The sequence below is a fragment of the Plectropomus leopardus genome, chromosome 22, assembly GCF_026936395.1.
Source record: "Plectropomus leopardus strain MGB_pleo_1.0 chromosome 22, ASM2693639v1, whole genome shotgun sequence".
NCBI classification, from domain to species: domain Eukaryota; kingdom Metazoa; phylum Chordata; class Actinopteri; order Perciformes; family Serranidae; genus Plectropomus; species Plectropomus leopardus.
Genome location: NC_142197.1, coordinates 17077454 through 17092657, shown reverse-complemented (window position 1 = coordinate 17092657; position 15204 = coordinate 17077454). Strand labels below are relative to the sequence as shown.

Below are 15204 nucleotides of genomic sequence, written 5' to 3'. Positions count from 1 at the left end.
AGAATTTTTGACAAGGGAACCTGGGCGACGCTATCTTCTGTGTCGGCCTGCAGAAAAATGTCATCCCTGCTGCACTCTTTACCTTTTAAGGGTTACGGAAAGTTATTCAACAAAAGGTTTCCATTGGGACGAGTGCAGAATGTGCCCACACATCACCAACATGGACAAGAAGACAGAGCTGGTTTGTCAAACTGTGTCACCATTTTGTTGCGGTGTACAAATGGTAAATGGTGCCCCGTTTGGCAATGTCTCCCCTGGGTTGACTAAAAATACACCAAATCCATCACGCAAAGCAGGCGGAAGCCTCTGGATGACTCTGAGGTGTCATTTGCTCTTCAAACTGCCTGAAAGTTTGTCTTGAAATAGAGCGTTTATGAACAAAGACAAAAAATGAGAGCTTCTGTGTATTACAGAGAGAATACATTCACATTCACAAGTCAACACAGATCAGTGAACGGGGCATCAATAGAAAAAAAAAAATCTCTTTGGGTTCAGCATGAGTATGCGTTTGAGGTTTGATAGGTCCTCGCAGGAAATCTGTTAGAGATGAAATGTTGCTTTTCTTGTATATCAGCCAGAATTGATTTCTATTCTTTTTGAAGCTTAACCATATTGTTTTTGTTGTTGATCTCTAACTCAGCTCTCAGGTTTGGAAGGAAGTCTAATTTAATATGAATTATACATTCATGCCTGTTTCTTGGCTTAAATAAAATACTTTTATATTGATATGGATGCAAAAATTCTGAACGAAGTATGACACTACTGGAAAAAATGGTCCTTCTATGCAGCAGAAAGATGCAAAAAACGTTTGAAATCAGCGCTATATGACCAGGGAAAACTGAGAAAATGGGTTGTGACATTTGCTTTTTCTCAAGAGACAGAAAACCTACAACTACCAGTATACATGGTGCTGCAAGGAATAATACAAATGGAACTCGTGAAGTCGCAGTGCGCTAAAACATATTTCTGAAGACATTTTTGACAAGAAATATTCAGTGTAGTAACAGAATCCTTGTTTGTTGTTGATCATCACTCCCCAGTTTTAGAGAGTTTGCTCTTAGTTTGAGAGAGTCAAAGGCCACGCTCTCTTGATCCGTTTCAATACTCTTTGTTGGCAGGCATTTGAAAATGTGGCACTACAATCTGTACTTCAATGGACAGCCCTTGAGTGAGTGACAATTTTAGCTGGGAGATGAGCAGGGAAGCTGGAGGGGAATTTTTAACAGTTCTTTTACTGGTAACTGCCCACATTGTTATGATACAAATCTGCTTAAAAAACAAGTTTCTTTCTGAGACGTCACAATCAAAATGTAACTGAAGTGCATCTGAACACTGCGCTAAATAAAAGAACTGACTCATTTACACACAAATTGTATAGAAATGGAGAAAAGCCAGTTGAAAAGACGTAAGTTTGTTTTTTGCTTTAACTTTTCTTTTACAAAACCTGAAATCTCGAACTTTAAAACTTTTCCTCTAACAGTTAATGTCAGCAGTAAACATGTGCAATATTCTCAAAGTAAACGTGCATTTTATCCTAAACTCTGTCTTAAATGCTTTTCCTGTTGACTTACTGTTTAGTACATGTCGGTTTTACCCACCACTTTTCATTATAGTCAGGGCCCACAGACATGCGGTCATTTTCACAGCTTGAATCCGCTATATGGACGTCATTTCTTACTGTAGCACAAAAGGAAACCTGTCAGCCACCGGAATTACAGCTGAAACGCTATTATTTAGTCTAAATTGCGTCGGATGGAGAAGTTTGCGAAAAGAAACCACTTTATGAGTCTCCATCAAGCTCTCAGCAGCATTTTCATGGTTGCATTTTGAATTTAAATGGTTTGCCTCTTTCTTTAGCTGAGACACAAATTATGATTGTCACGTTTATTTCCACGTTCAATCAAGCCCCCACATGCTTTTTTAAAGAGATAAACTGGGTCACTTACCAAAACAAACAGCCTTCAGATGTTGTTGCCTGACCTCAGAGGTCGCAAGTGCAAAGCAGAGCACAAACACGCCTTATCCACCTCCTCCTTATTGATTCCTCGGCCGTCCAGTCACTGTAGAAATGAGTTTGACCGGGTAGGAGCGGGTAAAATGCCAAACCACCTACTTTCTTTTTCCTTCCCAAAACACCGAAACATCCTTGAGCGGTTCTCCCTAACCTTTGACCTCCCTGTGGAAGAAGGGAAAAAGAAGATTCCTACCAGATTATATATATTGACAAGAAGTCCTATAGTGACCCCATGTGGCCGCAGGGAGGCACTGCAGCTTGCAGCCAAAATTAACCTTTACTTAAAAACACCTTTTAACCCACCTTTTTGAACTTGGTTCAGCATCAGTTTTCTCATGCCATGCTCAGATGCCTTTCAAAAGCTATTTAACCCTTTAAAGCATGAGCAAATTCAGTTAATTAACTTTTCTCAAAAACATTTTCACAGCACAAAGGTGCAATGACAAACGTGGCAAGCAATGTGCCACAAAATGCAAAAAATTAATAAAAGGTGACAAAGAAAATGACTCAAAAAATAAGAATAATAATCAAAAACCTAGGGAAAATGTCTAAAAAATATAAATATTCATTATATTTTCTATATTAATATATGTATATATATATATATATTTTTTTTTTTTAAATTAAAGTAACAGAAATATGTATACATATTTACATAGCTGCAGTTTTTCTGCATTTTTTTCAGGTAATTTTCTTGTATTGTTGTTTTCTTATAACCTAACCTAACTAATCTCTTGCCTTATTTGGACCATGTGATGTTAAATGATGTTAAAGGAGATGAAAAAATGACCTGTGAGTTTTTAAAATTGGTGTAAATTATAAGAAAATTAGCAAAAAATAGGAAAATGTCCAATTTATTTATTTATTTTTTTACACAGCCATTATATATGTATATATATATATATATATATACATATATATATATATATATATATACACACGTGAATATATGATTTATGTTTTCCTTTTTTGCTTATTTTTTTCTTGTTAATTTACTAATTTCTTGCTTTTTTTTGGGCTATGTGTCTTTAGGTTGCTGATTGCCTTCTCCTCGTGTTTCTGAAAGAAATCAAACCAATTTGCTCAGGTCTCAAAGGGTTAAGTAATATTTGTCCCACTCCCTAAAGCAAAAGAAGACAGACACAAGAGCAAAATACCTTAAATTCATTTACTTAAATTAAAAAATGTACATCACATTATCCTTTACAATAGACATGTCTTTTAAAAACTCAGTGGTTTTTGTTTTCTTCACTGTACATTTCAATAATTTGTATACAAATTCCTCTTTGACAAAAAAAAAGGAGAAAAAAAGAGGAGTCACGGATGACAAATTACTGGTTGTAATGACTGCAGTGTTTCCCCAGTAACACTTGGGTGTTAATTAGCACTCAGTCCATAAAACGGGACTGAATCCTTGAGATTTATTTATTTAACCTTTTAGATTCTCTTCAGTCATAATCTCAAATAGGGCTGTTTGCAGCCTTGAGACATTTCATTTGTCTCCAGTACACTCAGTGTGGTTCACTTGGAGGTTGAAAATGCTTTTGGGAAACCCTTAATTAACAGTTACACAGAAAGAGGAACTACATATTTAATACGACAGCAAGGACACCAGTTTCAACGCAGGGGAACCTTGAGAGGACAACACCACTGTTTTTGACCCTGACAATTAAAACAGTTAAATCCTAAACCTGCTCTATAGTATTTGTCAGTAGCGTGGTACACAGTACAGCAGTTATTATGTCCAGGCTACCATTCATAAAACTAAAAGAATATTTCAACATTTTGGGAAATATTCATAAGCTTCCTAAATGTGCAGTATCCAGAGGACGTTTCAGTCACCAGATTTAGCTTTGGAGTTAGCATTTCTCACTTTCATGCTGCTCAGGCAGCTGCAGACACAGAGGCAGCAACTTAATACAAAAAAAGTCTGGGTGTCTTTTGATATTTTGTGTCAGCGGAAAAAATTGAGCACATTTACAATCAGTCTTTAGCTTGTTTACTTTATTACATGAACATCTCGCCAAACCTTGTTCAATCTCTGATTCAACTGGTGTAATTCTGAGTCGGGTACAGGCCTATTTTTTTCCAAAATAAGGTCACATTAGGGACACTGAAAGGGGAGGGACTTTGCCTCTATCGAGCATTGTCAGATTGGTATCAAACTTCTTGTGCAATTTCCCAAAATGCCACACTCTTCCTTTAAAATCTGCTTCATGCTTTCTCCAACGTACTTTGTAATACTCTGAGTGGAAATGTTTCATTTAATCAAAAAATAACATTGTGAATCAAATATTTATGCTATCTCTGCCCTTCTCTTCGCACTTCAAAAACGTGCATCAAGCCGTCAAGAACAAACTAGATGTCAAAAACACTGATGTTGCCATTTCAGTCCATCATGACCATCTCTGCTCTGTGTTTTACTGCAACTTACACGAAACTAACCAAGTACTGCGATGTTGGATATGACCATTTACATGCTGCATAAGGTTTAAAATACTCTTGTTGACGCCATGATGAGGTTCCTATCGGTCAAAAATGAGCAGAAATAGTCATGTGAGTGGTTAAGAGCCAATGAGAGCCCAGACATTAATTCAAGAACAGCAGTCCAGTCTTCATAACTCCACTGTTAAAGGAATTCAAACTGGGTTAAGCAAAAAAAAAAAGAAAAAGAAAAAGTAATTTGTACAACCTTCTGTAAACATGAGCGTAGGCAGAATATGGCAGACAGAAAATGAAAGATTTGGCAAAAAGAAAAAATTTTGAACATGATACATTCTGTGCTTTATCTGAGCGCAGCCTCGTTAGAGAGACGTTCGTCAGAGTTAACAGATTTCGAAAGGCTTCAGGTAAGCTTTAAGGACTACAACGAGCCATTCAATCACACAGTGAGACAGCGTCACTTCCTGATTTCACCTGCTCTAACATCCAACGGGTTTCCCTCCGTCATGGATCGAATGCATTCCTAAACAAAAATAGAAAATCCATGTCTGGGAAGGCAGCCTGTTAATAACAGGCCAAATCATACAAACGGATGTCAAAGAAAAATATCCACTCTTATTCAGTTTAAACTAATAATAACAATAATGATGTGGTGCTTTGAGCTGGTCCGTTGCGTCTCTTGCAGCTTCATATCCAGCTGATTCTAATCGATGATAAGAGGACTTGTTTAGATTTTAAGAGAAACCTTGACATTTTAAGGGCAGTTTTGAAGTGCAGATTACCGAAAATAATCCCATTTTTCTAAAGGTACGGAGACTAAAATGTGATTTAACATTTGTTAAACAAGAAGGAAGTATCCAGTGACAAATAATGACTCGAAAAAAGCAACTATTTAAATGTCAAGGTCTCTTTTTAAACAGTGTTTTGTAAGACTTACATGTTAGAAACTAAAGCTTTTGCCGCTGGGCGTACAGTAAATAGGAGTGTGGAACAGCTACTCTACAATCGGCAGAGAAATCACGACCTCCAGTCCCGTATCCTATCTCCGTTTATCTAACAAAAAACACGGTGAAGTGTCTAATGTAGTTTGGCATCATTATTTCTACAAACCGTTCTGCAAGAGTAAAGGCCGGCTTTATTCTTGTGAACAGCGTCTTAAAGATAAAGTGACGTTGAAATATTCTCTTCAGTCGAGACCTTTTGTCCATATACTTGATATACTACAAAAGCTGACATTTAGATGATCTGGACCGAGTGGAGGAGCTCCCAGACATCGCTCTCTACTCACTGTGGTGTTACAAAGACGGGGAAAAATAAGCAAACAAATAAGGACAAAATTAGGCATGTCGTCATAGCTCGTTGTCCTGTTTTTCTGATTTAAAAAAGGGGACTTACATAAATAAATACAGAATTTATATATGTCATTTGTAGCCTAAAACAGCTTGAGGAGCTGTGCATTTATGCAAGTCAGATCAGCCAATCAGAAAAGAGGTTCAATAGATATTTCTGCATCGGTTTCCGACAATCAGGTTTAGATTTATACTTCAAAGGTTGAGCACACTCTAATCAGGGTTGCCACACAATTCATGGGCAAAATTTCAAAACTTTACTCCAAACTTTAATCAAAGTGTGCACTTGTGACAACCTTTGGCTGCAAGTCAATCGCTCGATCGTAACGGTTAGTGGGGCGTCAGTATTGAAATCACAGTCATAACATCATTTTTCTTACCGGCGTTATTTGACCCTTTGAAACTAAGATTGACATTACTTTTCTTGTGCTGCTATCAGACCTGTTTCACGAGTATTTAAACATTTAAACCCTGAGCAAATTGCTGTGACTTGAATGGGAAAAAAAGGCAATGAGCAACTTGGTAAGAAAAGTCCAACAAATTCAAAGAAATTAGTAAATTTGAAAAAAAAATCCAGAAAAACTACTTCAATGTCCAGAAGACTACATTTCTGATTATCATAATAATACATTTAAAATTATTTTACAAAATTATTACAATTTTTAAGCCATCAATTTTTGGGGTAATTTCCTTGTTTTTGTTATGTTATATGTGGGGTTTTTGGTGCTAACTTTCAGGTAATTTTTCATTTTTTGCTAACTTTAGAGTGACATTTTCTTAAATTGCTGATTTCCTTCTTCTGTTTTTAAAGAAATCAATTCAATTCGCCTCGGTTTCAAAGAGTCAAACATACCAGGTTCAAACTCTATTTAAATAAAATTCCAATTGGCTGGAAAACAGAGGGAGAGACTGAAAGATGGGAAAAAATGAAAAAAAAACATCAGGCATCCACACGTTGCTTATGTGAAAGGTTATTCACAGAACATTACTGAAACCGTTAATTTCATTACACATAAGAAAATCCTACTACTTTTTCAGGTTTTCCATGACTGTGGGAACCCTGTTTTAAGGTCCAGTGCATAAGATTTAGGGAGATTTAGCAGAAACTACAGAAAAGGTTTGCAGATTACTGCAAGCTGAAACGTCTCCTGGTTAGAATTCCTTCAGGGTTCATTGTTCAGGTTTTCAACCTAAATTATCCAAAGAGGTCTTTCTGTCCAAAACTATAGACCTGGTGATTTAAAAACACTCTTTCACTGCTCTTTCAAAGGTAGCGAAAACACGACAATTCTCATTTTCAGCGATTATACACTAAATAAAATATACTTATTATATAGTATATTCCATTTCGGCCAATATATTCCCCTAAATCACACACACTGGCAATTTAATGTTTAAGGGGCTTTTGTGGGTAGATATCTACCGTGGTTTCATTTTCAAGTCAAACTAGCTTCTTCTTTTATGGTTTGAAGTTTGAAGATTGCTCTGGCTCACTGTGGCAGACATCAATCTGGTATTAATACAAAGTGCTCAGACCGCGTCTGTGCTGAACCAGCAGGATGTGACCAGCGCTGGCTGTTCACAGTCAGACGACAAAGAAATACCTACAGGATAAAAGTGTAGCTTTGAGACTGTTTTGCCAACACTGACCAGAGATTCCAGCTGAAATAGTGAGCATCTAGAGTCAATTCACCGCAACGTAAATGGCAGAAATTCCAGTTAACGCTCTAATAAAGTGCAAGGCAAATACCGTTAATGGGAGAAAGGAAAATCTCTCTAAATATGTACAGATTGTGCCTTGAGGAGAGAAGCTTGGACACGAGAGAATGTGTTCTCAGCTGTGTTGTCGCTCTGAATGGCAGTCAGCGTTCGAACCATCTAACATCGGTTGTGCTCTTGTCTTGGACGCAAACTCCAGGACCACCAGTTACTCATCCAAAAGGCTGTTTGTTACAAAGAGACATTTTTGTTTAAAAGAAAGGCATTTCTGAAAAGAAAAAAAGAAATCACTACACGCTCCATATACGCACACTTACAAACACCGAAGCGGATGCTGAACGTCCGTAAGATCGACAAAGAAGACTAAAAAACACACCGTTGCTGCTGAAATGTGTCTAGAAAGAAGAGGAAAATTTAGACATCAGCAATGTAAACTAACAGAAAGGCTCTGTGTCAGTCAAATGGTGATCTGACATTTTCACAGCTAATACACATTCAAAAAAAAAAACTGACCACTCACACATGAACGCAAAAAAAAATGTTTGTTGGGCTATGCCACGAGGCACCGATCAGCCAGTTAAATGTCTAAATATTTCAACATCAATGGTTGTTTTTTGATTTATAAAGCTAAAATTTACACATTTGTTCCTACAGATTTCTGGCAGTTAAAAAGGAACCTCGAGTTTATCTTCCATGATATTCATTTGACAGCCAGGTTGAGCACTTCTTGAAATCTACCACCCACAGCAGAAGTCACTCCGCTGACTCACTACTTAAGAGAAAAATAGAGACACTTGACGCAATTTAAGACCATAATTTCTGCCCACACATTCACTCACTCACACATGCAAACACAGAAACAAGTAAGTCAGGAAGCCAGTCAGCCAGTCAGTTGGTCAGTCAGGTGGGCGAAGAGAACCAGCCCCCTCGCCAGCCTTCTGCTGATTGATAAAAACCACACCGATCCTCACTCCTCCTTACAACCAGTTAGCGGATTTTGCTCATTATCTCACAAAAAGTGTGTGATGCAACTAAATCCCAACTACGCAGACATGTAGCCAACGCACCCACACGTCCCCCTCTGATGAGGCCCAAATAGGAAATCCACCAACCGAAGCTAACCGTCGATGAGGAAGCTGATGCCCGTCACAAGAGGAGGCAGCTCACGCAGAGCAGAGGAGTGTGGTGCTGTTTTCTAAATCATCTTCCAGTCGAGTTGAATCTCAGGAGGCTCTCTGCCCCAGACTTATGTATGGAGATCTGTTGCTGGGATACGGGCTGTCTAGAGCTCCGCGCTGGCCGGTGGTTTGGTGGTGGTCATGATCTTCATGTACTGAGTAAAGATGGCCTCGAAAGCCTCATCTCTGTGGATCATGGCACCAAACACCAGTGGCTGGAGGGAACAGAAAGTGATTTGTGATGAAAATCTACATGTTACACATTGCTCCTGCACTAGCTTATAAGATGTAATGCAAGAATGTAGATCTGGGCGATGAATTGAGTTTCATGGATTTGGCTTCCAATGATTATAAAAAGACAATGCCCTGGGGAAAATTATCGGAGACGTTACAAAAAAATACATTTTGGGATAGTCGCAGGACAGGGGTAAACCTTGCCTAAAAAACACACAACACAGTTGTCTGGATTTTTCACAGAGGGAAAAGGAGTAGATGTAATATTAAGAATCTTTAACCAGGTAATTTAAAAAATATTTTTTTATATCTTAAAGTGAGTCCAGAGGGGATCTATAACTGCTGATGAGATGCTGATATATGAACTTTTCATCTAGTAGACATTAAAAAGAATTTCAGACCACACTATCTGTTAAAATCCAAAAGCACTATATGAATACATATTTATATATGAAAATAAAAAGTCTCTCTACACTGTACCTTCTGAGTGGAAGGAGTAGCTATAGAGATGCCCATCCCACTTCCTGGTAGGACCGACAGCACCTTGTACTGCAAAGGAGTTCAGAAAAATCGGCTTATTATTGTTTTCAACAGCAAAGAAATGACACATGTAGTAAATGGGTTGTTTATAACTTTACGCCAATTCAAGTACAAATTTGTAACTCCTAAATAATGTACACTCGTATTTTCCTGCCGTCTTTTGTCCTGTTCACATCGAGTGTTTACCTTCTGTATGTCAGTGATATCCACCAGCTTGATGACTTTATTCTTCTTGGAGGAGCTGGATCTGGAGCTGGAGCTCTCAAAGCACAGGTAACTGACGGAGAGAGAGAGAGAGAGAAAGAGAGAGAGAAAACAGCTCGCTGAAAGGGGTCTGGAGGAAAAACAAGCAGGCAAGCAAAACAGACGACACACTGAATGGACTTCCTGTCAGTTACACATCCGAAGAGGTGAACAGATTTACAGGTGAGAGAAATTCTCAGGAGGAGGGCTGTCCAACTTGATCCACTGTTGACTGACTGACACAAAGAGAGGGAGATCTGTTGTAGTTCTTAGTTAAGAGCCTTCTCAGGTACTTAATACCACAAACCCACTGGCCTAAATTGTTACCTGCTCCTCCTCTCTGCTCCACCTTTGCGAGTAATGTCTTTTTCTCTAACACAGTCACAGATTTAATGATAAGAGATGTTCTCTTAAGTGAAGATGTCTGCACTCACTTCTCTGTGACGTAGAGCACTCCGTTCCTGATGTAGTCTGTGGGCATCTTCCTGTCTCTGTTTATTAGGCAACACCTCCAGCCGTTCTCACAAACTGAAATCACACAGGGAAGAGAGGGTTTTGGGGTTTTTTTGCAGTGAGAAGTAATAATACAAATCTTTGTAATAACTGGAACAACATGGTTTTAAACCACTGTGAGAAAAACAACCTGAATACTTTGCTTATTTTCAGCTAGTTGATTGATTGATCAGCTACATGATTTAAACATCTGACAGCTGCAACGAACAATAATTTTTGTGTCTGTTAACATGATGTTTCTTAATTAATCTGTTAGTTGGTCTATAAAATGTCTGTAAATGGTGAAAAATGTCAATCAGTGTTTCCAAGTTGGCAGCCTCAAAATTGTTTTGTCCACAATGGAAAACACATTCAGTTTACTCTCACAGAGGACAAAAAAAAAGAAAATATTCACATTTCAGAGGCTGTAATCGGATAATTTTTAAAAAGTTTTTCTGCTTGAAAAAATTACTCAAACTAATTAATCAACTGTCAAACTAGTTTGTGATTAATTTGATAGCTGTCACCTAATCAATTAATTAATTGATTGTTGCACCTCTACTTGTTGCCTTCTCCAAACTTGTTTCTCCAACTTACAAACAGACGTGGATTAAGCATTTCTAAATGTTAAAGGTGTAGTGTGTAAAATTTAGGGGAATGTAGTGGTGTGTAGAGGTGAGGATTACAGATTGCAACCAGCTGAAACTTTTCCTGGCTTGAGTTCTGCACATGTTCATTATTCTGGAGGTTTTTACTGTGAGCCAAATTATCTGCAGAGGTCTCTTCCTCTCCTAAACAAATGGACCGGGTTTTTGGAGCTATTAATAACACTGAATATGGCAGTTTCACATCACAAATCAGTGTCTCTCCAATGCTTTTTTGCAACACGGTGGACTCTGAAGACCTGCTCCCTATGTAGATATCAACAACTCATTCTAAGGTAACGAACAAAAACACAATGATTCTTATTTTTGGTAATTATACACTATGTGGAAATATACTTACTATTACATATTCCATTTCTGCCCATATATCCCCCTAAATTCTACACCAAGGACCAGTAAATTTAACTGTTACAAATAAAAAACCTGAATCGTGCAAAATGCAGAACTGAGGCTATTTGGTTCATTCAAATGCAGTAAGTCCCCTCACCCGCAAGAGGGCGCTCCGACTCCAGCAGGTTGAAGATCTCATGAAACGCTCCCTTCTTGGTGCTGTGGGAGCGACCTGTCTCCTCCTCCCTGCTCACCCCACATGGGATGGTGGCGAGACTGCTCCGAGAAACCACCGGCTGAACCTGGAGAGAGACGGAGGGAGGAGGAGGAGGAGAAAGAGAAGGAGGAGGAGAGACGGGAAAAAAAAACAGACAGGATGACGGGAAGACGGAAGTAATAGAAAAATCGCCATGAAGGAGACAAAAAGGGCAAGGGGGGGTTGGAGAAGACAAATGGAAGAGAAAGAATGTGATGATGAGGGAAAGGAGGAAGAGTAGGGATAAATATTTAAATCAAATATATCCACACAATGTGTGAAACCATCCAACATGGTCCCAAAGCTATTGAAAAAAAGTGGCCAAAATTGAAACAGCTCAGCTGTCAGTATTGCATTTCTCTGCATGTGCACTTCTTTGCAGCAGGCTCAGGTGTGACGTGCAAAGCAGAGAGTGAGACCATCATTCACTCAACATACATCAGTTTTTAAGCAAAAATACTTGTTAGTCTGTGGGAGGGGGGGGATGCACCCTGATGAATGTGTTCAGGTCAGAAGGATCCTTTTTCCTGTTCAGTCCTCTTTATATGTGTTCCAGTTGCATTAATAGTGTTGAGGACAATCAACTAACATTTAAAAACATCTAATAACAGTAACATTTGAGGGTTAATCACTACATACAATGGAGAAAGGGAAGGATTTAAGAGCTAATGTAACATACATTGGTCAAGGGACTACTCTGTGCATTTAAACTATTCAATATACAATGCTACCTCTCACACAGTATCTATGTAAATGGATCAGAAATGTCAACAATCAGAATTTTTTATTTAGTTTTGCAAAATTGATGAAATAAATAATTGTTTTAAAAAAACAGAATCAAATTATAACATAACAGACTACGAGTTATGACATTTTGATCCATTCTGTACACAAACACTGACGGCCAGTCCCGAAGTGTGTCACACATCTTGCTCACACACACACACTTGGAGGTAAGTTTGCGGCACACTCGGGCGCAGCAGAGGAACCAAAGGGAGACACACCAGAGACCCTACCTTCTCAGTGCCAGAGAGCTGAGAGAGAGAAAGGACAGAGTACACCTGTGACTGACGCCACAGCAAAAGGCACACTCACACACACACATGCACACACTCTATCCCACACGAGAGACGTCCACACATGTGAGGGGCTGAGTTGTAATGGAATATTGACAGGAGTGATGGTATTTTGAGACTTTATTGATGTCTCGTCTTCATAGCAGGGCTCAGTGGTGGGGGTGGACTGACATGTCTTGCCAACATGAATGATTCATCCTGACCTACAGCTGAAGGACGGTCTCTCTAAATATAAATGTTTTTTGATCTTTACGAAAATGCCATGTTATCTCACTTTCTACCTTGAGTTCAAATTCTTTTCATTTTTAACATATAAGTAAGATTCACTTCTTTGCTAAATTTGCTCATTAGCAAGTTATATGGCAGTAACCTGAATTCAAAGAAGTTGATGACATAACTGTTAAGCCTCTATAGGTTTAAACTTAGTCTAAGTAAGCTTTATCTGGGTCGGCTTTAACAGTAAAGTTTTAGGGTCGCTGTGATAATCCTCATGCATTACAGACATAATTTGTCTCATGCAGGATTCAGACTAAACTGAACGGTATGGGAAATAATCTAATTCTGTGCTTACAATTCAGTTTGTAATTTTTTTTTCAAGTTCTTCATCTCTTGTATTATTCACCATGTACAAACAATAAATCATTCAGTACAACCAACACAACAGTGGACACAGTCAACATATAACCTGCTCATTCCTGTAGGCCAGATCTATGTGTCATGATAAAATGAGATAAGTTGATCCTCGATTTCATAAGGATAACATACCTTTATTTAGCTATTGAACTGTAAAAACCTGGAATCACAGTAGATTACTTTAACCCTATGAAACCTGAGCAAATTGTCTTGATTTTTCTTGAATCAAATACAGAACAATATTAGTAAAAAAGTTACAAAAACAAAAAAGCGAAACTTTTTTTTCACAAAAAAAGAAAAGCAAAAAAAATCAAAACAGGAAAAATTAATTTATTATTATTATTATTATTATTATTATTATTATTATTATTATTATTATTATTAAATATTAACATTATTTCAGTAACTTAATTTTTATAAATAATAATAATAATAATAATAATAAACATACATTTCTGGAAATTTTCAAATAATACTCTCTCCCTCTTTTTTTTTTAAAGCCAATATTCAGGGTTTTTTTTTGTCACCTTTTAATTATTTCTTGCAACATGCAGGGCAGTTTATGCCCGATTGCCTTTGTGAAGAAAAAAATCAAATCAATTTGCTCAGGTTTACAAGGTTTAAATGCCTAAGCAAAGCAAAGGAAAGCACAGGAAAACTTATTTCGATCCAGGTTTCAAAGGGTTAGCTCGTAACTTCAAGCCTTGTAAACATGTAATATAACTATCATGACTATAAACACCATCATAACAATAAAATCTAAATAAAAGAATAAATAAGGGATGAGCATGAGTACTGAAGTACAATTTTTGATGTCAGTATTAGCTAAACTTATAGAGTACTCATAACCACCCCTCTCACGTGTGAACATTACTTTTTTCCCCCTTTCTTTTTACTATATAAAACAGGTAAAATCATATTTCACTGTAAGGCTGCTTGTACTGTATTGCTTCACTCAGCTCTTCCTTTCATCGCTGTCCCTCTCTCTTTCTCTCTGTTTATCATGAGACTACTGCTGCAGGAACACCCAGTTGGTGAGAGTCTGCCTGCACACAAACACAGCAACAAACTAACTGTTAGCTTCACACAGCTGAAGTTACCTACTAGTAATTAACGGGTTAAACGACAGACTCAAGCTGTCACTGTGAGTTTGTTGGGACTGTACAACAACTAAGGGTCGGCTGTAACCCGCTGCTGCTTTGCTGGCTTGTGCTAACATGGCAGACATTGAAATGACCAGCAAAACAGCCATTCAGAAGATCCTTCAGTGCTGCGCTACACTATGTAATGGCAGCAACATAAAGTTTCCTGATTTTCAAAATTGCACTTGCTTTCCGTTGTTGGCAAATTTACTTTCCTATTCTAATGTTTTCTCTTTTCTGCGAGTACTCTATAATATTTGAATGCAAGTACTTGAGAATGGAAGAAGAAAAAATAGAGGCCCATCTTGACTCCAATCACTTATAATAGCGAATCACACAAAAAAGTATACACTGACTGTGGCTTTATCGCTCAAAAAATGTTAAGATAACTCAAAGCCTTTACCTCCTTCACTGCACCAGGCAGTCAGAAAAAAAAGACATGGGAATCTGCAACATTTATTCGCGGACAAAATAAAACCTACAAAGTACATTTAACAACTGAAGTCAACTTAAGTGCTTATTTGTCCTCTGATAGCCAACCGCTGTCAGCACTACATGCATCCAATTTTTGTCCGCCATCATCACTCTCTCGCTTGACCACACAATCACTACACACACATTACGCACTGAGCTGTTGCCCAAATGAACTGCGCTGTAACATGTAAACATGTGAATTGCACTTAAACCTGGCTATGTGGCGTTTTATAAGTTGTTGTCTTCATCTACTCTGATTTGCATATGTCACGGAGGGCAGCGGACTGCACGTGAAGCCCAATTTCTTTTTTTTATATTGCAGCTTTTGTCATTTTAAAATTGAATTCTCGTACATTGTGACGTTTGTTTAAATGCAATTAATTGTTAAATCCTAATTCAGACTAAGCTGTGTTGAAT

General features: G+C 37.9%; 1 protein-coding gene across 6 annotated transcripts in view; it reads right to left on the bottom strand.

The window, feature by feature from the left end:
* Nucleotides 1-3168: 3168 nt before the first annotated feature.
* gramd4a (GRAM domain containing 4a) overlaps nucleotides 3169-15204 on the bottom strand; it is a 73191-nt gene continuing 61155 nt past the window's right edge. For 4 of the 6 annotated variants that reach the window (XM_042511135.2, XM_042511133.2, XM_042511138.2 and 1 more), the window contains 6 exons: nucleotides 12479-12496; nucleotides 11364-11508; nucleotides 10154-10247; nucleotides 9663-9753; nucleotides 9417-9485; nucleotides 3169-8917 (listed from right to left, as the gene is read on the bottom strand). In XM_042511135.2, the coding sequence (XP_042367069.1) occupies nucleotides 8807-8917; nucleotides 9417-9485; nucleotides 9663-9753; nucleotides 10154-10247; nucleotides 11364-11508; nucleotides 12479-12496 (528 nt within the window). In that variant the 3' untranslated portion in view covers nucleotides 3169-8806. The remainder of the gene's footprint in view (nucleotides 8918-9416; nucleotides 9486-9662; nucleotides 9754-10153; nucleotides 10248-11363; nucleotides 11509-12478; nucleotides 12497-15204) is intronic. The other 2 variants (XM_042511137.2, XM_042511136.2) reach the window with 1 other exon arrangement.